Source organism: Neodiprion lecontei, chromosome 4 (genome assembly GCF_021901455.1).
Source record: "Neodiprion lecontei isolate iyNeoLeco1 chromosome 4, iyNeoLeco1.1, whole genome shotgun sequence".
In the NCBI taxonomy this organism is placed as follows: Eukaryota; Metazoa; Arthropoda; class Insecta; order Hymenoptera; family Diprionidae; genus Neodiprion; species Neodiprion lecontei.
In genome coordinates, this window is record NC_060263.1 from 14,157,380 (window position 1) to 14,183,343 (window position 25,964).

General features: G+C 41.6%; 1 protein-coding gene across 2 annotated transcripts in view; it reads left to right on the forward strand.

Annotated features, from left to right (window-relative positions):
• The first annotated feature begins 993 nt into the window (after positions 1-993).
• LOC107220042 overlaps positions 994-25,964 on the forward strand; it is a 28,093-nt gene continuing 3,122 nt past the window's right edge. The window contains exons 1-5 of one of the 2 annotated variants that reach the window (XM_015658449.2): positions 994-1,369; positions 18,959-19,350; positions 19,481-20,169; positions 20,684-20,838; positions 25,705-25,924. In XM_015658449.2, the coding sequence (XP_015513935.1) occupies positions 1,337-1,369; positions 18,959-19,350; positions 19,481-20,169; positions 20,684-20,838; positions 25,705-25,924 (1,489 nt within the window). In that variant the 5' untranslated portion in view covers positions 994-1,336. Of the gene's footprint in view, positions 1,370-13,959; positions 15,422-18,958; positions 19,351-19,480; positions 20,170-20,683; positions 20,839-25,704; positions 25,925-25,964 lie in introns of those variants that run through there. The other variant, XM_046736669.1, reaches the window with a different exon arrangement.

Below are 25,964 nucleotides of genomic sequence, written 5' to 3' on the forward strand. Positions count from 1 at the left end.
GATAGATTAATAATCTATAATGCTGCATCATTCACGATAACATGCAACCGACAATCTCCCATACATCTTGTTTATGTCCATGCAATATTGTCATTTAATTACATATCTCGCGGGTCATTGGTTTCAAATTCCACGTATACGCACCTTTATATTATACAACATGTATACTATACCCCGAGGAACGGAGAACTCGAGTTATGTCGCGACTTTTGAATGATGTACATTTTTCAACAAGTGCATCCTCAATTCTTTTTGCCGACGCATACACGAGGTATGTACGAAGCATTAGAACAATTGATTAGAGGGTTCGATTCACGTGTAAAATTTCTTCGCGTACGCATACATATAAATTAAGTCATAATTCGGTACGGTACCTCCAACTTTGATAACACTATAATTATCGTTGCGAAAAGGTTAGGCAGCTTGGCGAATCGCTGCTGATTCATCTACATACATCCACCGCGTTGAAATATATCTTGTAGAGCGCGATACGCGCGTCTCTATACCTGTGGATCGGAACACGCAGACTCGTCACACCTTTGATGTTTTGATTACGGATTGTAATTGTTAACCATTTCGAACGAAATTAACGAACCAGCAATCGTCTCTAGTGAGAATTTCGACGAGATACACATACATATCTGCGGTGATATAATTCGAAGTTGCCGAGGAAAATTAGCTTTACAACACGGTAATCGGTCGGTGGATTTAAAAATCGAAACTGTAACCACGCTGGAAAGTTACGTAACGCGCGATGGTGTGCAGAAAATTTTCGCCTGTTTACACGGTCAATTGGACAAATCCCTCCCCCGCGACCGACCCGCAACATTTACGTAAGAGTAAAACTCCGAGTAAACAATTATATCTTGATCTGGGGTGCCCGCTTTGCCGAGATTGCCGCACGGCGCATGCGCGGACACTAGTTTGTAGGTCGAGCGATCGTCGTCGCTGGCGCGATGCTTTGCGAGTTTGGCGCGCGCTGTTCGCCGCGCTGCGAGTCGACGGCTGTACCGCGAGCGGGCTGATTCAGTTACGCCGAGACCTCTCGAGACGCAACAGATGTATAGGGATAGGCCATTCATGTTTTGACCAACGAGTGCGCGATTCTATTTTTATTGTTTATTTATTATTTCTTACGTGCGTGCAAGCCGCCCACGTTTCGACCTCTCCGATCCCCCCTCTCTGCGGGACCCGCATTTATTTATTTATTTATTTATTTATGTATTTATTCATTCATTCGTTCGTCCGTGTTCAGACATTCGCGAGTGATACATAAATCTTGAATCACCCAACTGTTTGTACGCGCCCTACACGATCATCAGTGACAGATCTCGTCATGGTGTACGGCAGTAGCTTCGACATGGATTCGGTAAGTCTTTGGTCTGGTTCTTTTTTTCTTTTTCTCTTCTTTTTGACCAATTTACGCATGTCGGTCTCCGAGCGCAGAAATCCCGCGCCGACGCAATCACTGGGGATAAGGAGTCAATGATCTACAGGTATCTTTCATCGATCGCAACATGCAATGCAGACTATTGTCGTTGCATATCGGCCATTTGTTTTCTACAAACTATTCTTGGATTGTACGTATTTCATATACTACAGTATCGCGCGTACTTGCGAACGTAAAGATCAGCTTTAATCGTTATCATTTCTGAGGGACAGAAAGAAAACATTTGTCCGAAATGTTCGAATATATCGATCCAACATGCCTCATGGTTCAAGATAACTTTTTACCCTTTCGTAAATATTTTCACGGCAGCAAGAGAAAACCTCGAGGGACGAACAATTTATTATGCTTACCTTATACGTAGCCTAGTTCCTGGAAATTGACTTGGATGAAGTGAGGCAACGCGAGTTGCGGTCACGAGAAATCTACTTACCGTTCCTTTAGCGCTATCGTTTGATTGCGAGTCGAGCATCGCTCGGAGCAGCTGTCCAATTCCATTTTATTCTTTTACATAATTTGAACTAAAAGAGAAATCAAAAACTCGACTATTCGTTCTCGAACACGTGAGACAAACCATAGTAAGTTGAACGTGATTGTTTCGCATCTTTCGCAGAAGCAACGACGTTCTTCCTCATCTCCTGCGGAAGTTAGCGAAGTTAACGATTCTCTCGTAATCGTCTTCCGAATTATAGGATGTCGCGCCTTGTTCAAGGATTACGGAAGAGGGACGCTGGCTGAAATACAAAACCAATGAAAGCGAAGGGAAGATCAGTCAGCGAAGAGTCAGCGACGTTCGTTCGGCTCTATCTCCGAAAGCAGCATCTTTTTTCTGTAATTAAGCGCGCCGCTTACGTGTTTGGATGATATAGGTATATGGTATAACATACGTGTAATAGCTGGCACAGGGTTCAGCACGAGTAAATACGCCCCTGTCATAGAAAGACCGGCCTAGCTGCCAGCGCGTCAGCACACTTTCGAATCGACTACTTCTTCGCGTCGCCGAGCGTGTGTCTAGAAATTCAATCGAGACTAAGAACGTGTACTGGTACAAGTATCAGCGTATGCGTGGATGGAAAATTTTGCGAGGTAAAACTTCACTTCTTTCTTGCTACGGACCATTTTCTTTTTTGCACGAGGTTTTGTATTCTTGTCCCGACATTTCGTACCCACAGAATTCGAACTCCTCACTCATTTCCTTCATCGATACGAACAATCCGCCAACAAACGGTTAGTGCCCCGTTTATCACCTTACATTTCACATAAAAGCTACGGTATTTGCGAGCCTTTTATTAGGCGCTTTTTTGCCTGCCAACCGGCTTGGTATTACGTGAGCAGGTATGTACATACATGCGAGTTAGTTTGGAGAAATAATTAATCGTCAATTGTATCGGAAAATTGTTCTGTTCATCCGAGTCCGAAAATGAAAAGTGTCGGTACGAGTACGAGGGCGAATTTTTATGGAAACTATGCAGAGTCCACGCCGTTGCGTCATACAAATCGGTTCCGAAAATCTAAATAGTAGACAAATCCCCCGCTCCCGTCCCCCGCCCCATGTGACAGGCCTCTGCTCTTAATCGCTGTACGCGTGAACAAATGATGAAGTGCGGGTGATTGTCGGTCGGACTTGTTCCTCGGACATGCTTTCGCGAATGGTACAGCAAGCGATCGGTAGAAAAAGACATGCTTTGTGCCGACACGCTGGTTATCCCTGCTGCACGTAGGTGTATGGGCATCTATGTAGTTGACGTCCTTGCCGGCGTTCGTATAATGACCCAGTGTGCATATTACATTGTAAACGTACCCTGCGCAAATTCGAATCCCCGGCTCAAGGGCGTGATCAATTTTCTACCAGCCTCTCCTCCGTCATTCTGCAAAACACTTTCAAGTCAATAATTTATCTATCCTACCGCAGGCGTATATAAATGTATACGCTGTTTGTCTTTAATGCGCATTGCGATGCGATTTCAAGGGTGGAGTGAGAGGACTCGGCTGGAGAACCGCTTAATCGGCTAGCTATTGGAATAGTTGCTTTCTTACGACTTTGACTTTCGATGCAGCTGTAGCTCTAACTTGAGACGGCGTTGATCGAGAAATCAGAGAATCAGAGAAGCGTGGAACGAGAGCAGCTACCTGTATCATTATATCTTCCGTGTACAGTGGACACTGCCTCAAAGAAGAACGAATCTTATACCGATTGTAAGATGGCGGCCCGGATACCTGGTAGGAAGACGAGAAATTTTGGTGAAAGTGGTTACATGATCGCGTGGTGCGTTCGTTGAGGTTTTTGTTCCACGAAATACCGCCGCGACGGCGTTGACCGCTCTACCCGTCACTCGTTGTCTTTTTACGTGCACCGGCTTGGATGTACCTAAGTTCCTATTACATCGACCTCTATAAAACGGCGAGAATTTTATTGTTCCCGACGAGAGCGCCGAGCGATACTTTTCGGAATCCCTATCTCGGTTGGAAAAATTACACCGTCGAAGGGTCGATTTGCGCCGCTCAAGTACTCCGCCAATTTCTCTGCCGCAATTCGCCGTATTTATTTCACTTGTATGACCAGCGCTTTATCGACTGGTTCGCGGAGAGTAATCGCGGGCGCGGGTAGGATATCCCACGAAGCTGGACAATGGAGAAAAAGAGCTTTTAAGCAGACTTTTATGCCCCGTGCGGTACCGAGCTCGACTGTCCGAAAGCAGTCCGCGTATTACCTGGTTGCCTGCCTCTTGGTTCGACCTTCTGCCTTTTCTCGGAATGAGAATGAACCGCTCGACGATGCTGGATGAGGACGACGGCCTGTGCTCTGATCCGCATCCTTCTGCCGTGCAGGAGGAACATCGGCGACACACCGCCAGCCATCCCCGAGGCATGTTCCTCGGGGAACATCCGAATCCTGTACACGCGAATCGCGTTATGTACCATTTGATACATGCGTGTACTCGATACTCATACTGGTACTTCCGTATAAGATTAAGGCGGTCCTCGTGCATCGCGACGTCGCTGCCGCTACGGATCAGCGCTACGTATAATCATTTCCTAATTCGAAAGTCCTTCACGCGCGCTCGCCCGAGTTGATATACCGGTATATAAATATAGTTCACCTTGATATATCAGAGTAACATGTATAATATGTGCATATTATATACATGTATATTGTAATATACCTATACCAGCAGTGTATATGCTTGATACTCGCGCATGTATCCCGCGTTGAATGAATTATTGACTCTCGCATTATTGCGTCATTCCCGTGTTGGGTGGCTCGATCTTTTGCTCCTATGTACACCTATCTACATACTTATACCTACGTATTACAAAATGCCAGGTTTATATTTTGGCGCGATATTAATCACGGTGCTCTGTCCCCTCTCATCCCCGGACCCCGACGCCGGGAGAGAAAGAGAGGTAGAAAAATCTTATTAAACGAACACACTTTTATTATCCATACAGTCGTCATACTTGTCCGTAACAATACCCGAGCCCGACGGACGAGACACGTATACATCACCTACACGCGTAATATGCATACAGAAAGATCGCAGTATAAATAGCCGCCCAAGTATAATCTTAATATTCCTGTCATCTTTCTCGTTGGTATTAAGCAATAAACGCAGTGCAGACCTGGCGGCCTGTGGACTATTCCTCCACGTACTGCAGGCCACTCGATATGACTTTCACTGGAAGACTACTCACGTTCCCCCGGGATAGGTTGTATTATAGGTACATACGTTGCATACTTCATATAGATACTTTACTTTATCGGTAGTTAGTGAATACATTTAACGAAGTTCAGATGTTATGCAGCGAACAAGCACAGCAAAAAATAACATTGGCAAATAAAAATTGTGAGACAGGAAAGAAAGGTTTTTGGTGCTGTTGTCTATTAATCTTATTGGATTTTGCAAATGTCCCGCACATTTTTAACCATGTTCAAATGTTCTCGCAGTTTCTGCGTATATTCTACACGATCCGCTATATCGTTGTTTGCGAGAAAAAATCATTTATATGAAGCGAGCACATTTTACGCGTTTTTCCATGTATATTAATTGCACACAAAGTACTCGTTTCTATGACGGTCGCGTGAGTCTGCAAATGCGCATGAGCGAAGTACCGAAAACATCACTTTTAAGTCCTAGGAGTTAAAAGTGGTCTTTTCTACACTGCGCGCATGCGCTGTCGCGAACAAATCTGACATTACGCGATTCTTCTCCTCAATTTCGTGCTTAGTGGAAAAACGCGTAACATATTCTTGATGTATGAGACAAGGAAGCAACGGTCTTTTCACCTAGCTTATTTGCAATATTCGTCTTCGGCTCACCTACGACTCATATCGTAATCTTACGCTCGGCCCGAAAAGACCGAATTTTCCTCCTTGTTACATAGTGTAATATTTTATTTTCCCGTAAATGAAACCTTTTTTTCTCACTTATGATCGAGCAAGAGGCAATCAGACCAGTGTAGGACAACACGCTGCGACGTAGAAACAGGCTTATATGTATTCGCTTATGTTAGAGCAAGGAGGGTTGGGTAAAACGGGCAAATCGTTTTGCGGCAAAGAATTCGGTGTACCCGCAGTATCAGTGAATTGCGACGAACAACGCTGTGCAGTTCCCTGAAGCAACGAGCAAGCGCCGTAGCCCGCGTTTTATACACATACACACAAACGCACGCGCACATGCGCGCCTAAGCATATACGTATAATAGAAAGTAGAGACGTATACGTGTGCACAAGGCATAGGTAAGTTACTGGAGCTCTTGGCAAAAGCGCGCTTGAGAGACAAGACAAAGAATGAGCGTATAATGGCCGTTGTAAATTTAACTTAAAGTCGTATTTCTACCCCGGAGGCATTCAATTTCGAAACTGCAATGTCTTGACCACGTCGCCCTGCAGCGAAATTCATTAAACAAAACGATGGAGGAAAAATGAAAACAGAAGATAGTGGGTAATTATATCGAAGGAGAACAAGCTGTATAAATGATCGACATTTCCATCCCCATTTCGTTTATCCACGCAAGGGTCGCTGCAAATATTTCATATTTTTTCTTTTCAATCCTCTGTTACCTGAAATCTTGCGTTTATGAACATTTGTACACGCACACGAAGATGAAGCTACACACGATGCAATCGACATGTGCATAACGCATCTCTGTACCCGCGACGATGCGTTGAATATTTGAAAATGTATCATTAAAATTTGTCACTTGTTTCATTTTCGTTCGGACAGCTGCGAGGCTTCTGAATTTCTTGTCCATTTTTTTCGGCTCCACTTCGTTCCTTTTATTGTCGTGTACGTTCATCACACTTCCATGATATTCCACCCGGGTCATATATATACCCACACCTTCAACATTCCCGATAATGAAGATCTGAAATATATGTATTCATACTAGACGATGAGCAGAACTTGTGTTTCCTTTAATTCCCTATCTTTGTCTTAAATAAGTAAGTATTATCAAATTAAAGTTGTAAAATTCATTGGTAAATCATGATGACATTTAAAAAAAATTGTAGGTATGAGAGGGACGGGCTCTAAGGTGTGTCACGTATACGTGCACGCGTGTCTTCATGTGTAACGTCATACAAGAACAGCAACACGGTACGTTTAACCGTTATTGACTACGCGTGGAATGATCCTTCTCTGCAACTTTACACGTGCGTGCAGACTACACGTACAAAGTCAGTCGCCAAGCTAATGGGCGAGTTGAGAGAGATAAAAATTTTCTAAAATTAACTAGGGGCATTAGATATATGTATATGTATAATATATGGAATGCGCATCATCCCTTATTCTGTTATTCCTTTATCCGATTCTTAAATCATGATCCGATTCGCATCTCATGCTCTTTGCCCCTTTCCTCGTTTTCTTGTGTTGTGGGGAAAAACATGGCGGTTCACGATACAAGTCAAATACCTTAGGAAATCAGCAAGTGCAGTTTGTCAAATGTTTTTTTTTCTTTTTTTCTTTTATATCATTCATGTTTTTACCTTCTAATATAACATATACAACTATTGAAACTTGAAACATCGGTAAAGTGAATAATGACGATATCACGAGGCATTTCAGCTTGTGAAACATGTCTTGTTGACGATAAAAATCACCTCCCTGTTCCGAATCTATAGTGCGGTGCATCTTTTTTCCACTCTTTCGTACTCCTAGCAGGCACATCTGTAAACACATATTGCTGTACAAATCTATATCTATATCATGTTCGCGGTTTTATAGTATTCCGTTAGGAATCAAGTTTCGCGTACCCGTATACTCTGTACTTCTGTGTACAGAATATTTATTGTTAACGCCTGTATCTGTAAACTCCAGCGATACGATAGCAGATTCCTTTTTCCTCTTATATTATTGGCTATCTTATGTTTAATTCAGTGGCATGTCTACATGCATGCTACTGTGCGGTATGCAGCGGGTGGCGATACATAGGTATAGCTGTCGTTGGATGCACTCGAACAAAAGTGTTAAAAGATTGCAGGGCGATGAATGAAATTCTTTCTTATCATCTTGTGCATTATAAGAATCATACTTTCGAGGAAACTTTAACGGTTTCACCTTCACCGCACACACGCTACTATTCGGATATACCATTTTTTGTAAAACACGAATGGTAAATTTCGTTAAAAAGAAAATTATTTTACGTTTATGATCATATCTCATTCACACGCCGGTTTCTTCGGAAGTATAGTGATACCTTATACCAAGGCCAGTGACATGGCTATCAAAATTGGTCCAGACCATAAGTATTGCGCGTTGGCGTACGTATAACAATGGTGTTTGTTTGTAACTTTTACATTATACATCATATTATTATTTGATGGTGAGGTAATAATTATGGTACAAGGACAGAGAGAATTTCTACAGTTAGCCCGTTGACTTGAAGGGAAAACCGGTAATACACCCAACTTCGGGTCTGACGCATCTCTTCGAAATTCGGATACCCGAATAGGTAGAAAGAAAGGAAAAATTTCACACCTTACGAAATCTCGAATTGTGAACGTTCCTCCCGCGGCTCCAATAGTACCCACACATATTATGTACAGCCATGCCTGTCGGTACTACAGATGAAAGTAGTTCCCGCCGTATATATGCATGTCATACATGCACGAGTATAACACCTAGGCGCATAGCTGGGACCGAGTCGTACTAGTCGTATGGTTCGGCAGTTCGGTATTATAATAGATTCGAGCCGAAGGGTTCGCGTATTGAGATATCAGTCGGTCGTGGAGTAAGTAGGTATAAGGTAAGCACATCGCGGCACATACTGCAATGGCCTCCTCTTCTCTTCCGAGAATCACCCGGTCACACATTCACAAACGTCGTATCGTATTTGCATTATACATACGTATGTAAATCTCATACCCTGCGAAGCTCCGAGATGCGGAGGAGGGAGTTATACGTGCCACACACGGTATTATCCGCATAGCTCAAAGCGTGGATACACGGAATGTGCGGTATCTTACAAGTATTAGGTGAGGAACGCTTCACACTCGCAACTGCACGCATGCACGTATCGCGGGGTGGGAGGCTCACATGTATATGTATATGTAGGGTGTCCCATATTTAGCGTGCTGACGAATTTTTTCAAGCGTACCACCCAAATAAATTTCAAATAATTCAAAAACAATTACCCAATATTTTTCAGATTTTCATCTCAACTCTAACTGGTGCCGACAACAGGGTGTATTACACCGTTCAAGATACATTCAAGATACTCGTGTTGCGTACACGTTCTCAGCATATATTTTATTACAAAAGTAATAATGTTAAAAAAAATCTCTACCTGCGAGATCTTAATGGTCATTAGTGCTTCTATATGAGAAAAAATTCATATCATCATACCATGCAATCTCGACGAATTGCACTTCCTTTAAACGCAATGAGGCAGATTTCGAAGGTGTGCAATTCGTCGCGATTTCATGGTATGATGATGTGAATTTTTTCTCAGATTGTAGGACTAATGACCACTAAAACCTCGCAGTTACACGTTTTTTTGAACATTATTACTTTTATAATAAAATATATACTGAGAATGTGTCCGAAACACGTGTATTTTCAACGGGGAAATTCACCATGCTGTGTATATATATGTATTTATATTGTATGTGTACATTTACATTTATTTATATATATATATAAATAAATGTAAATAAATGTAAATGTACACATACAATATAAATACATATATATACTATATATACAAAAGTGTGTACGTACGGCATGCATTAGTGCACCTACCTCCAATTATAAGATCTATGAGCAGCAGAAACCCCGTCGCATTCGTTATACTTGATACAGATACTGCAGGCGCGAAGTTGAGCGTACCTACATACTCGTATCGTAATGTGCTCTCTTTAGCGGGCAGATTTATAATTGCGCGTTATTGCACAAATGGTAGGATGTAATGAAAGTCTGAAAATCTTTCAAGTGCTGTGTTATACCTGCTTACATCCTATGAGGAAGTTACAGGCGGTAAGCATCGAGTCCATTTTGCGCCGCATTTTGGATGTATCGTAATAATTATGATATTAGGTACGATGTTTGCGTCGGCTCGGTACAGGTCTGCTTGCAGCAGACGATACGGATAGCGAACTTGAACGTGTATGGTGCAGGAGACTAGTCAGGGGCATGTATAACGTTGTGCTATAGGTGCAGCCACCGACCAGGGTACGACGGGGAATCCCCGAGAATATTTGATTGCTTCCATACCGTTTGGAGAATCCGAGTTAGCCTAGGCTAGTCCAGTCGAAGCGCCGCGGTACATACGTGCGTTATTATATACGCGTTTAATTATATTCCCAGTAGTAATTTTGTAGTGAATTGGAGGCCGCTTTGCCCCCCAGGACAGACTCAGCAGCAACGCGGTATTCGTACCAAAACATCGGAAAACTACCGCCAGGCTTGTCGTCGTATAGGTATATATATATACCTACAGGTGATATGTTATTGTATAGTCGCGTGAAAATTAACCGATTGCGCACTTGTCAGGTTTAATAGAACCGCGATAGCCGTTATGAATTTTATTTTTAGTTCAAGCCTTTCTTTCGCGATTTAACCATTTATGTAATTCTTTGTTACAAGCGTTAGTAACCGTGTAGCGGGTAGTATCCAATATTCAAAGAACTGCTTTGCTCACAAAGTTAATATCATGTGACGCAACTTGAGGTTTTTTCTTTTTTTTTTTCTCTTCTTTCAATAAGGCGGATTTTTTCAGCAAGCATGTAAGTGATTTCATTCCTACATGTGAGTGGGTATTATATGCTATAACAATAAACACAACGCTGGGAACAATATACAAGCGATACGTAATTTTCGTGATTTATAGTAACGGGTGTCCGTGTATGATGTATGTATACGTATGCAACGCATAAGCGTGTACATTATACACACGTACGCGAGCCTCGTAAATAAATTAGATCATCGACGGTTAAAAATTCAGGCGAATTGTACTGGCGTTCGTTTTTTTTTTCTTTTTACCAGCCCGATCGCCTTGCTGTCAATTATTTCATTATTATTAACGCGCACAAGATAGTGATAATTTTATTATTTTGGTTTTCGTCTTTTTTTTTTTTTTTTTGATCGCGCTGCGCGTTTTTTAGTGAGCTGAAGATCGGAATGCGGTAGGATTGCTTTATCCACACAAACGCAACTCGATTATGAGTGTGTAGATACACATACTACGCACAGGTGTACAATAATGAAACTAAATTTATCTTGTCCAAGGTACCATCTGTGTACTTATAAATGCGCACAGCTCAAAAGCGTTTCGCGGATACCTTGATACAGCGAAACGACTGGAAATGTCCAATTCGAAAATAGAATGATATGGTTATGCAGGACGGCGAACGTCCGTTACCTTTCCGTGATGTTTCTGCGGCGCCATTCGGCTCGTTTCACCCACAAGTCTAATGCTTAAGCAATATATAATCAAAAGAAGAGCAAATTCTAAATCCATGCTAATCGCGGCTCGCCTTTTTTTGATCGACGTCCCCGCGAAATCGGTATACCTTATACGTAATACATACTGGAAGTGCTTTATACAAATGTGTATAATAGGCGGTGAGTGTGAGTACTAGTAGTAGTAGTAGTAGTATCAGTAGTAGTAGTAGTAGTAGTAGTAGTGGAAGTAGTAGTACTAGTACTAGTTCCCCGTCGCTGATCAGAAGCTCGCGCCGCGTCTGTCTCTGCACGTTACTTTTTTTCTCTCCTCCTTCTTCATGTTTATTTTGTACGACGAAGACGGAGATAGGAAGTAGTTGGCCGGAGGGACCCGCGAGCACGGTTTGGAAAACCCAACGGCGTGGACGGCCTTGAATTCAATGTGCCGTGGGCCCCTTCTCTCTCCCCATGATGACGGCGACGACGACGACCACCAACAAGAAGACGATGATCGCGACCAGAGGAGATGGAAGCGGACAATCTCATTTCAATTTAAAACATTATGCTCCGAGCTGCCAGCTGCACGTGCAGGCCGTGATCGTTCATCCTCCGAACCCATACGATGACTGACTCACTGACTGACTGACTGACTGACTGACTGATTGACAGAATCCCGGCAGTGTACACGATATACAAACTCGATTCCTGTACATACGATTGAATTCCGTGACGGAGAGACGCGATTGGGCCTAGCTTTTCATGACGTTCGTAGCACTTCACGGTGAAGCTTCCTGTGCAGCTCCTGCTGTTGCTGTTGCTGATACAGACTGCAGAAAGAGAAGGTTTGATGTAGATCGCGGCGGTTTAAAGGTGAAGCGAGACTCTACGTGCAGGCTAGCCACTCTTACTTGTTAGCTTGGGGGGCTAACACACGTCTGCATTTCATGAACGGTGAATGTCTCTGAACGCGAGGCAGTCGAGGGCCATGCCTCCGAGTCGGCCACTCTCGGAGATATTCACCTTATACCTGTGTAGGTGTCGACGGGCGGAGTGAGGTAACGCGGCGTAACGCCTAACTTCACACACCGTAGCGCACCTACTGACGCATTTCTATTACCATTATACCTTTATGCACCTTGTAAGAGTTGATTCCCATTATTATACCACGGCCCGGCTTACACGGTTAATTATTAATTGTTCACGCAACTCGGATACCGCAATTGGGAAATTGTACAAATATGAAAATTTGCACAGCGAGAAACTTTCGTACTTACGCACATATTCTCAATCGTGAGTACATCGGTGCCGCGGTACTTTTTTATCTCTGCGAACGTAAGGTCAAAGTCAAAACGATTATGCTAGATGCAGAGAAAAGGAGGGTGCGGCCGCTGCACCGAAGGGAATTCGAGGAAGACGAATAAACGACACGGATGTTGTACAATATGCCGCAGAGAGAATTGCCCGATATGGCGTAAAAGTAGTAATACAATTTAATCCTCCCATAATGGGAGCATATTGAGGCTTCGGGTAGGTAGCTACCCTACATCTCGCTCCTCTACGAGCTGGAAGAGGAGAATTAGGATCACTGCTCGAACCTCTCGGCGAGCTTCTGCCGTTATTAAATATTTTACAGTCTTACGAAACGCTTTGGTACATCTCTCGTGTAATTTTTGAACGCGTTTCGATGGATGACTCCCTCCACCTCCGTTGGCGTCCTTACTTTAACTGTTTGTTCAAACTTTGTCTTTCAACACTCATACACCTGTAACATGTTTCTACGCTGCATATACGCGTCTCGGTATCTCGGTTCTCTCGCATATAATTAAGAAGACGCAAACACCTTACGCAAGCGTATGACTCGCAAATCGCCGCCACGCGTTCCTTCCGAAATAAAATGATGAGTTGGAAAAACCGACGCATCGTACATATTTATCGCTCGATCGGTTCCCTGGGCCTGAACCTTGGAACGCGAACCTATTATAATACGATTGAATTCAACGATTATTATTGTTATTATTAATATTATTTTCTTGAAACCATATCAAGTTCTTTTTGTTTTCATTCGACAATTATAACTGAGGAAACCTGTGCCTGGTTCTAAGTCTGAAACGAACGATTGAAAAAATGTTTTCAATTTCGATAACAGCATAATTATGAATAATCGTCGTCGGTTCGGACTTAAACTGAAATACGAGCAAGCACGGCGGGGATACCCTGCCGGACAACGTCGTTCATATACGTGGGCAGTAGATAGACTGTTTCATATGTATAATAGTACGTACCCCTATGCTTTTGCACTATCGAAATTCAAGGATTTTGTACGCACTCATACCTCTCTCGACCGTCTCGTGTACCTGTGACATTTTTGAACAATCCTCCGTGAGTATATCGTGTTACACACCTATATTACAAAATATGAATCGGCGAGGGGCCCGCTTCGTCACGTGATACCGGAAACTGGCGCAAACACGAAATGCGAATGAAATTATGAACGTGAAAAAAAAAAAAAATTGCATGGGTCAAGGCCCAGTGATCAATCGCCGTTTAATCAACGCCATCATCGACCGGTGGGACGTACGACTGGTTCAAATCGAAAAGGAAAAGGGAATCACAAATACAACCATAGCTGCTGAACGAATCAAAATGTATGGATATAATCGCAACGGCGAAATCTGTATGGACGGATAGAAGTGGTGGTGTAAAATTGCCGTACTTACGCCTCCACATCGGCGCACCTCTCGATCTGAAAATGAGAGACAAAGACGAAAACGAGATACGCTGACCGCGGCGCGAAGTCGAGCGGGGAATTGGTCAGGGACAGTTTCTTTCATGTACCGGTCCGCTGGACCACGTTGTCGGTAGAATTTGCTCGAGGGACGGTGACGACGCAAAGAGACGAAGGGGGGATCAGGGGGAGAATTTTGGCTATGAGAGGAGGACGAGTCGCTGGTTTACCTGAGAGAAGGAAAGAGAAAGAGAGCGATAGATAGATATAGAGATCGGTGCGATCCTTCAATTTTAAATCGGAGGGAGAGAAGAAGCTGAAACTAACCCACACCACTCTCCTCGAGCCATAAGACACGCAACTGTCATGGCGGCCACACGTGACGCCGGAGAGTTGAACGTCGACGTCGTTTTATAAGTTGTTTATTTATTTATTATTTATTTATTTATTTATTTATTTATTTATTTATTTATTTATTCACTCATTCACTCATTCCAAGGGAAGTAAGAACGAGAAAAAATAGCTTTCCTTTGGTGTAGTTTGTAACGTGTGATATACCGCGGTTTTTATTAAAGAAAAATGTTTCTAATTCTGTAATATGTGTTATGCGTGTGATATTTATCGCGTAACTTCATTGGACTAGATAAATAATTTAATTATTAAACTGATATAAATTGAACGTTAAAACCTGCAGCTTTTAAATGGATCTTTACGAAATTCAACTTGGTGTAAAATAAACTTGAACAAAATCAATCAGCTGAAAAAATCCTTCTTCGCACATTTGTTGGAGCGCGTATCAACCTCATGAGACCAAAACCTACTCTGTGATAACAGTAAGAAAAGAAATTCTATGACAAATAAGACGACCAGGGACTAAACAAAACTAAATGAATACAAAAATCTAAGTCCTAAAATACACATATATTTGTGACTATTTGTTTAAATTATTTATTTTTCTTTGTACAATTATTCGTCTGTTTTAAATTTTAATGCTCGAAGATAACGTTTGTTCAATCAGTCACGTGTCCACGTGTGTATACATATATACTTGTATATGTGATAGATGCAATAACCATATCTGGTTACATCATCGACAGTGATTCGCAGTATGAAATTTGATCGGCTTGTGCAATCAACGACAATAGCTGTTACGGTAATCCTACATAATGTCGTGCGTAAAGAAGAAGCAAATATTCTACGTGTGTTAAAGGTACCTGAGCTTGTGAAATTTGGTTAAGAAATTCTTTATCTTTTATTATACGTAATAATACGGGTGTATCCCCGTCTTTTCGAATTCGCACGGGGTTGGCTCGCTGAAATAAAAGTGGCAAACGCAAAGTCGGGGTTAGAGATTGCAGATCTAATTTGGTACGTATTATACCTGTTTACTTACTCCAACTGCAATATAATTTGTTTCACGTTCAAAATGTAAATGCATAAAAAATTTTCATCTGCAAGTTTTTACCTGTATCACGTGTCAATTGGTATAAAAGATAGAGTCAAAATCATTAGCGGTCCACGACATAATATCAATTTCACTTTGAACATCTTTTATTTGCTGCGATGCTCGAGTGAATACCAGCTGCCAGAGATCAGAGGCGTAAAGAAAATACTTCTATATAATTAATGCCTGCACGAAGGTTCATATTTAAGATCATTATTTCTATTACGTTACATTAATTTATCTGTTTGTTATTTCTTCTTCCCTCATAAGTTGAACATATTATCGTCAAAATTTTATGATGTCACTACGTAGGTTATCGTGACAATTAAATTCAAGTAATGGTAGGTTTTATAGGTTTGTTTTGTTGAATGGAGTTTTCGGTATTTTCTCTTGTGCCACGAGTCTCTCGGGGATTGCGGTTTAATCTGGTTTCAAACATCTTTCATACATATGTACACACGTGCAAACAAAAACTTGATCTCGCGTCTCGATTCTCATTTTTTCCCTATGTTCGAAAAACTTGCTCGCGCATGGATCTCGATGTGTATAAGGACGTACACCTTTAAACCTGTAACATAGATTGACGGGCATTGGCGGTGTACACATATCATAATATCATACGGACGTCAAATACCGTCATTACCGTCCAAAGCGGTTGACGTCATTCAAATTTACCCACCTGAATTATTGGCGAATCTTCGTATTGATGTCACGCGGATATTCCGCAGATAGTTGAAATGAACTCTCCTAGAGGATGTTCCACTCGTTTACGTATTCGTTTATATATTATAGTATAATCTGGTGACACATCGGCCGCGGTATTGTGTAATATAATCCAATTGTAAGGTGGACGCGGATTTGAAGGAGGTCCACGTGCCGCTGCCTAAACAAAGCGCTCGTGACGCAATTAAGTTTAGAAAGGAATCTGTCCATTGCTACGTCACATCCAGTAGAAGCCGGTACAAGTCATCGTCCTTGAACTTTTTTTTTTCTTCCCCCTCCCCACTCGATTTCTTTTTCGGCTTGCTCGTTTTTTTTTTTTACCTCTTTCTGTTTCAATTTTTATTAAACCGCGGGTCGACGAACGCCGTAAAGCCATGAGGCAGCCAGCAGCCCACGAACAACCGCGTCGCAGTCCTTAGTGTTTGTTACACGCTATAATAAACGCCCCTGCCTCCCTCCGCACGCCATCTTGTTTTGGTCTACTTTTACAGGCGTGGCTGGTTTTTGCTTCCTATTCAGTTTATTACCAAGTTTTTTTCGTTTGTTACATTTTTTGTCCCTGCCTTGTCTCGAATCCGCCGTACATAACAGCTCACCGATTCCGATACGAATACTAATACCAATACCGATCTCAATCTCTGCCTCCTCCCCCGCCGTTTTCTCTTCATCGTTGATCTCCTTCTCTGTACTAGCTTCATCTGTAGTCCGGTAGAGTGCGTATACAATAGCGTTATACGGCAATTTCTTATTTAATGCAACGAATTGAATCGAACGTCTTTATGCAGCCGTATTAGGATAACCCTCGTTGCGATTCGCTTATTTCACTCATTTGGTGATATACTTATCACACAGAGTATGCTCACTTTTCGTTGGTGTGGCGGTACGGAATGAACATTTCTTTGCGTGTAGCAGGTATACGTTACGTATGATACAGGTATTATATTTGGAAGCTGCCAGATGTTTCACGTCCAGATTCATTCATCTCTATACTACCGCACCCCTACACAGTATACTGATGAACATGTGTATGTACCCATAGTATACATGAATGTGAATTCTTAGTGGCTGAACGTTGGTGTGACAAAATTGATGGTCGGGTGCGCGAAACTTGGCACGCAGTTTAAATACAACCGTGAGAAGCCGCGCGTTACTCTATTTATAAAGCTTGGAAGAAAACAAATATCGCCTGAAATAGATTATCATTCACAACGTTCGACTTATACACCTACGCGAGCTTGCGGTGATATCACCAAGTATAATTTGTTCGATGCCACGTAACTTTATAAATTCGAAAGGTGCATAGATTGGTATAAAAATAAAAAGATAAAAATTATATCGAAAGGTAATGAAAATATTTTTCACACACTGCGTGCAGTCGCCGCTTGGTGTGTATGTAGGTATATATACACATATACAATACATGTAATAGGTTGTCATGCTGCTACGTAGAATAATTAATACCCTGCGTTTATTAAGCCTCTCTTGAGAGGCGAAATGAATTGCACGTGGAGCGTAAGAATGATTGTAGGCGGAGAAAGGCGGAACAGAAACAAATGTGATCATAGCGTATGCAGTTGACGTTGTGTCAAGAGATTTTCAGGATACAAGTGAATCTCGTGACGTCAGAGGCGTGTGAAGCACGTGTGAAGGAGATGGTCGACCGGCAACGAGATGTTGCTGTGAGAGCGGGGGAGATGCTGAAGCATCTAAAAGAACTACGAAAAACTTCGATACAGATACAGCGATTTGCCGTGATATCTCTGAAATTAATTACGCTTCGTACGTATTCTATTACACGGGATACGTGCCGTCGATAAGTAATCCCAGAAATGGATTTCATATTTCGTACTTTAAGCAGCAGCTCGTTTTCAAAAAACCATCTCTCGTAACTCTTGTTGTTTCTCTAACGTACTAGACGACGAGAATGAGCTCCGCGAAGAATGAAGATTATACCTATGTTCATAATTATATCACAGAATAATGCATATCAGTGAATATAGTGCACTCGTAATTTTATCTTTCTCATTTCACTACGGTTGAAATTTCTATTTGTAATGGTATTTAAAAATCTGCACTCACATGAATTTCCCTTTTTCAATTCAATTTCATTATCATGATTGTTATTATTAATGATGGTATTGTCAATGAGTAAAAAATTATCTCGATACCACAAGCGTGCGTTTAGTGTGCGTGGTATACACATAGTTATAATTCACCCACGTGCAAGGTATACTATCGTTTATTTCGCCTCGATCTTTGCTGTGCACTACGTCAAGATGTCAGAGCCGACCCGATCCGACCCGAGCCGATCCTATTATCCGGGGTAGAGTTGGTAGTTGGACGTGTACTCTCGCTGCAGGGGAACGTATAGCCGTAATGTGGCTCACAAAGCAAAACAAAGTGAAGTCAGGTCAAATACAAGACAGGCAATAAACACGGAGCGAGATAAACGGAGTGTTGTACCCCATCCTCGAGTAGAACGCGCAATGTGGAGAAGTATGGAAGGAGAGGGCAGACTTGAGATTTATCCTTAAATACCTATAAGGTGCGTCGTCAACCCTTACTTCCTTCCTTCCTTTCTCGTCGTCTGATCTCTGTCAATAATATTTATTACAGCATACACGTACATGCATCATCAAGTTACGGGAATATCGAGAAACATGCAGCGTACCGTGAAATTACTTGTCGAGAATCGAGGATAATTAACCAAATGTTGTACTCATTTTCACTGTTCTCAGATGCCACAGACAGTACCGTCCGCGGCTGGGTTCTCGTCGTCTTTCGACTATAGCCCGTTCGCCTTCGACCTCTCACTACTTCCTGAGGACCAAGACTCCCTGAACTCCCAGAGTAGCCTGCTGAAACCACCCCAGATAAAGCGGGAGGCTTGCTCGCCCCGACCGGGATCACCGAATACCTACCCGAGCCCACCCTATCCCGGGCTCTGCGGAGAACTCTCCCCAAACTATTCGGTCGGCGACGGATCACCAGGATATCCCACCAGCCCGTACTACGTGCCCCAGAGTCCTCTCAGCGCCCAGTTTTACCCGACGAGTCCCGAACCTGCCTCCAAGCAGCCTGCCAAGAGAGAAAAGAGCTTGGACCTCCTGGCCATCCTTCAAGAGTCTAGGTAAGTTTTCTACGCCACGAGGCAACTGGTCTACCAATTTGATCAAAATTGGCTTTTTATAGCTAACCGGAATGGTTTAAGAAGTAGGCGGATGTAATAAGACAACTGGGAATTCCCGCGTCTTTTCTAGGCTTCTTGCCGAAAGTCTTGGGTACAAGGATCAGGACTCAACGGACTGCACGGTGCCCTGTACCCCACCTCGTACCGAGGAGGACATATACAACACGCTGGACACGGACTTTTTCGCCAAGAAGGAAGAAGAGTCGAACCCGCTCTTGAAGGAAATACTCTTCAAGGAGGAACCGCTTTCGGTGGATTCATCCTCGCCGTTATCCCATAACACTACTGCGCTAGAATTCGAGAATTCTCCGCTTCGTGAACTACTCTTCAGAAGTACGACTGGTAGTCATCATCACCATCAGCAGCAGCAGCACCACCACCACCATCACCACCAGAATAAACCAGGTGATATAAACGGAAATTTGACTGGCGGAAGGCTCGAGGAGGAGCAACATCACCACCTCGCCTCGCCTGCGGGTAGCGATCTCCAGTTAAGGGAGGAGGCGATATTTAAGGAACACTCGAAGAACGATCACCAGCTTCTCAGGGAGGTTCTCAGGGACACAAGCTTTCAGAGAAAGTACAACCTGAGACCCGTAGATCTTGGAGGTGTTGGGACGGGTTTCGTCGAGAACATGGAGGGCAGCGAGTGCGTCGGTGACTTGGCCAGAGAGCAAATCGAACCGGTACTAAGCCTCGCTATGCAGCAGCTTCAGAAGGACTTTGACAACACTTGCGTCGCTCTAGGCATCCATCCTGGTGAGTTGCGAAAGGAGAAAACTTTTTTTTTTTACTGGTACGAAAAATTGGACGTCCCGCCAATCGTTGAGCTTCCGTTTATTACGGAACGCATGCAGCCGACATACATCTGCTTGCAGACACGCGGTACGACGATGTAATTTTTTCACATTCATCTCTTTACTCGTACGTTCATACCTATGGCTACCTTGCCCCGAGCCAAGTAGCTATGCCTCTATGCCTACCTATGTAGGTATAGGTACATACGTGCTCTGCTGCTTCTAGTGGCGATGAGACCGGTTCTCATCTATTGGTTTAAGCGGTGACGTCACACCTTGGGATATAACCTACGCACCAATACCCGTGTCTAGTGTAATTTGCTTCTTCAATTTATACGTATAAGTATGCATAGACGATCCCCATTTTCTTTCAATCCTACCTGGAAGATTTTATGAGAGCAAAAAAATCGGTTTTTCAAACGACGCATCGCCATGCTCTTGCTGTCATTTGTATTTTTGCATTCGTCCTCCTTTAGAGCCGAGGCGGTGGAGCGCTGCTGATGTTGCTGCATGGGTCCAGTGGGCTCGTAGACAGCTCCAGTTACCTTCGGTACCGCTCGAGAGTTTCAACATCGATGGTGCCACCCTCACGTCCCTCACCGAGGAAGAATTTTGCCAAAGGGCTCCGCAGGTGAGAATAGCGAATTGACTTTCAGATGCGAACAATTCCACAGTTTCTTCGATTGACGAATCGAATACACGGATATAGGTGTATAGATGTCATCGCTACAGGCTACTTACACCAGCAGTGATTCCCAAAGAAACAGCGATCGTGTCACAGAACTTCGGAGAGTGAGATATTTACTCGACTCGTGTCTCAGAGTCGGAGTCAGAGTCTGTATAAGTATACATAGATGCGCAGCATCATCCGTAGACGCGCGATGTTCAGTAAGGTATGCTAATATTTGTCAGAAGCGACGCTTAGATAAACGCGTTCTTACGTAACCAACGACTTGCGCGATTAAAAGTTTTGTAGTAATGTTAGTATTATAATGGGGCGCAAGAAATACACGGATATACCCATATACCACGAATATATGGTCTGTACAACACATTTTAAGAATCTGCTCTTCTCCCTGCTTTCTGTGTAGTTTTCCTGTATACATTCAAGGAAGAAGACAAAGAATCTGAGATTATGAATATTGTTCGTTTGAAAAATTCTCTTCTTCTCGAGCCGTAGACATTCATGCGAAATAAAATTGACTCGTTATCAAACCATAATCGAGTGTGAATCTTGGTTTGAATTACCCACCACATAATATACCGATTTTAATGTTTTCCGAAAATTCGATACTTCATTTTCGACTTGATAGAACAATGGTTTATTTCTACCGCAAACTACGTTAATTTTCTACGATTTTGTACGTCATTTAGAACACTTCGTAGTTTTGTCGTGGAATTTTTCGTAGATTATTGTACTTTTAAAAATAGTACATTTACATCAAATGCGTAGCCCTTTCCTATTCACTTATACGTAAAACACCATACTTTGTCGTAGATTCTTGAACTTTTGGGTAAGGTAAAAAATCGTATGTACGATTCCCGTACTTATATAGGAATTATAATACAACATAATTTTTAGTTGATTCTCGCTGTGTTCTACGGAATTCTACGAACAAAGAAATTAAATCTACTACAAGTCATAAATTTTAAGGGGACCTTGCGGTCTAGCGGGTGAGAATTTGACTGCTATTCAACATTTTTTTTTTTAATGAAAGTAATGAACAATGTTATTTAAATTTTGTAGGTATGTTTCATTACTTGTAAATTTAACGAAATTGGAAATTGAAAAAAAAACAAAAATTTTTTATTATTTTAAAACCGGTGCTGAAGTCGTCCCTTCGAAAAAAGTTGACGTTGCTGCTGTTAATGGATTTGGTTCTCCACTTATCCGAAATCAAAAAATTAAAAATGATCCGTAATTATTATGAGTATATCTATCGCAGGAACTAGAATGAGGAAAAAAAAAATGACAACATGGCGTATTGTCAAACTTAGAAGTCGGAACACAGCCTGATTTTAACAACGTTTTGCTTACAAAAAAATTATAAATACTCGATGGAAAATTTTTAGTCCCTGCGATAGCTGCCCGTGTACTTAATAACATATTTTAATTTGAGATGAATCGGTCGAGTAGTTTTTTTTTATTCATTAACACAAGACAGAAAAAAGTAGTTTCGAGATAAACGCGTTTAAAATTTCAAATAAGTATTTCCTCAAAAAAATTAGATTTAAACGTGTACTTACATTAATCTGAATTGAATAATAGAATAACTCATACTAGATTCGACATTTAATTCTAATTCGACACTACTTTTTAGTTTATTTGCAGAGGTACCAGTGTATTCTGGTGCATTTTCATTTGTATATCTATTAACTTTGAACGATTTTTTTTTTTGCTTTGAAGCTTGGTCTTCTACTAGTACCGCTACCTTGTTTACGATCCATTTTTTTTTTTTAATATATTTTTTTAACAATAATAATTTTACTCGATGTTATTCTGTCTGTAGACCGAGTTACAGTAACCGATTTAACTCTCAAAACTAAAATATTTTTACTGCAACTCTGGTAAACAACTCAGGTGCGTTTTTACGAATAATAGAACTATTCAATGAGCGGACCGCCCGGATGCCCCTTCTACTTACTTTCGCGCCGACCTTCAATGCGCTGTAAAACTTAAAATACTGTGAATATCATTACCAAATTTTCACAGTATACTCTTAAGATACTATACTTTCGAAATATTGAAAAAAAAATCGATTTTTTGAAAATTCTAGATTGCAAGTTCCCCTTGAAATGATTTTTTGTAGAAAGTCGTAAATTTTCAAAACTCGCCGCAGAAACTCGTAGATTTCTACAAAATTAAACGCGGTTCTACGAAGAATAAATTTCATAATGTTTGGGACCGAAATTTAAATTATCTATCATAAAAAGTCGTAGATATTCATAATTAATCGAATAAAAAAAAAAAATTAAATCTACTTCCAACATGTCATTTTTATAATTTTTCGGAGAAAGACTTAGATTTTTATAATTTTTCGTAGAAATTTGTACTTTTCTGTGAAAAATACTACACTTTTTCGCGATTATTTCCAATCTTTGACGCATTTATACGATGTTTTGCTATTTTCTACGATTTCATACGACCCGCAATTTTTCGTAATTTGATGTAAAAATTGGTTTCCCCAGAGTTATCACGCGAGCAATAACGTGATGCGGCAATAACTTTGACGTCAAGCGGTTAACAAACTTGTAAACACGCAGTGAATATAATAAGATATTTGCTGGAGAATTCCCTTTACAGTTTGTAATAAGAAAACTGATAATTACGGGAAAGGACATCTCGGAACTGATGTATAACCCCTGAGCAAAAGTGATATGCTATTAGAAGTGAAAGTGAGTTTCTGGGAAATTGTACTCGTTCTCTGCTGCACGTAACCTGATACTTACAGTGTAAATTTAAAAGAACGAAAATCTGTTTTCTCTTACCTCTATTATATTCAGGCGGTGGAACGATTTCCTGGTAGAGCTACCCCCCACCGCAGCTTCCCGTGATATGATTCTTCCGTATAGTTATACAATGTTTCTACCCGTGACACGTTCAAAGATATTGTACACGATGAAATGGGATGAGTAAAAAGTAAAATGTATTTCTACCATAATATGCGCGTAATAATAATTTTTGTATTGCATTCCGCATAAACTTGCTTCAATGTAATTATTATGTGTAACTGCACACCTGCACGATCGGAGAAAGTCGGTGCTGTAATATTTCCTTGAACTGACAAGCCGACACGCGACTGAAATTCAAAAATATGTATTTTTTTTTTACAATAATTCGCGGAACAGGTCTTGAAATCGCAGACTTGACGCCTTTTTATAATTTGTCCCGCGCATACATTTGATACAGTGCGTAATCATCGAACTTTCTATGCCATTGCCAAAACATTTACACAACGTTAATTCGCTGTATAGTTTCTGAATATTCTGCAAAAAAAAAGGGGAGAAAAACGAGGCATTAATAAAGAATAAATCATTTGCAACTATTGTTGTTGCAAAAATAATTTACGATTAAATTCTATACAAATTCTCATTTCATCCATCCAGCGGTGCGGAATGATTTTCTTTGGAACTAGACACGAAAAAAGGCTGCCCCGTGAAACAAATATATTATGACTCGGTATGAGAATATACAAAGGAAGAAAAGAAAAGTTAAAAAAGTAACGTAGCTACGACTTGCACGCACAGTCGCTCGTTGTTGGAGTGGTAACGTTTTTTCGCGGAACGATTAGAAGATCGAATCGAAACACTGCTCAGGGCCCCGCAATAGAGAATAGATCACGCCTTGTGATTCATTCGAATAGTTGTACCTGGCTGTAGGTCTGTATGTATTTAAAATGAAAGAATAATACCTATGAATACTTCAGAAATGACAAAAAAAAGTATAAGGAGAATTTTTCCACGGGGGTAAATGGCAATTTGTTGCCAAGGACACGTCTGTCGTGACACACGCGGATATCACAATGTTACGCAATCGGATTCATTTGTTTTCATCAACAGTTATAATTAAGAAAAAGCAAGAGAGAGAGAGAGAGAGAACAGGAAGAACAATTCTGTACACGTATATACTTATTTATATACATAAACATTGTTCGTCCAACTCTCGCGTGATTGCTCATTCAGTGAATAATTAACTGAGAAAATTATTCAAATTGTTCCGGCTACTCGAGATTGGTCAATTGATGAACTTTCCGACTCCCCGATTGGCCAGACCGACGCCATAACGCACAGCACGCCGAAGTGGGTCGCACACACGCGTTGCGCATTATTGCCGACAGCTTTCTCTTTGGCATCGCGAGTCACTCGACGTCTATTTACCACCAGCCTGTATAATATACAAAGAAGAACACCTCAAATTGCAATTTTTATATACTAGTATTTTCTTTTAATAATTGAGGGTGGGGGGGGGAGTCGTTGGTAGTCTAAAACGAGAATTTCGTCCGTATTCTGCAGTAGCTTTGGCCGCCATCTTCAATTTACGGTTCAAGTCGGTAAACATCGGTCGTAGACAAAAACTTGTTATGACCAGAGATGTAGAGAATTACATTTCCTACAAGTTTAGTGGTTACCATTTATAGTCAAAAGTTAAAGATGGGTGAATTATTTGGACAAAAACAAATTCCCTCATAAATTTAAGGTATTGGCTGAAACTACTGCAGAATCTTGTTGAAATTCTGAATATATATACCTATGACCCTCCGCTACGATTAAAAAAAGGAAAGAGCGGTATCGAAAAATTGAAATTTTAAGTTTATCTATATTCCGAATGGACGAGTATTATTATACCAGCTCTCCGCTATATGCAAAAGTATATCTACAATGTTCCTCCGAACCGAGGAAGCAAGAAAGCAAGAAAGCAAAAATAACAAAAATAAATATAATGCACGAACTGTATGCATATAACAGTTGTTGATCGATTGTGTTATCTGTTTCACAGTGCGGCAGCATGCTTCACGCTCAACTGGAGATCTGGAAGGCGGCGGTCGAGGAATCCCCGAGAAACACCCTCGCGGCCTCTTGGAGCCCTCCTGGAACCGTTCCAGCGACACCCGCGAGCAGCGCCAGCGACGCTTCCTCGATGCCCGCTTCGGTCAACACCGCTGGACCAGCGTCCGCGGGCAGCGGTTCGGGATGCGCGATGCAGGAATATTCGGAAGGTAAGCAGGGATACTGAAATTACGTAATAATCCTCTTGAT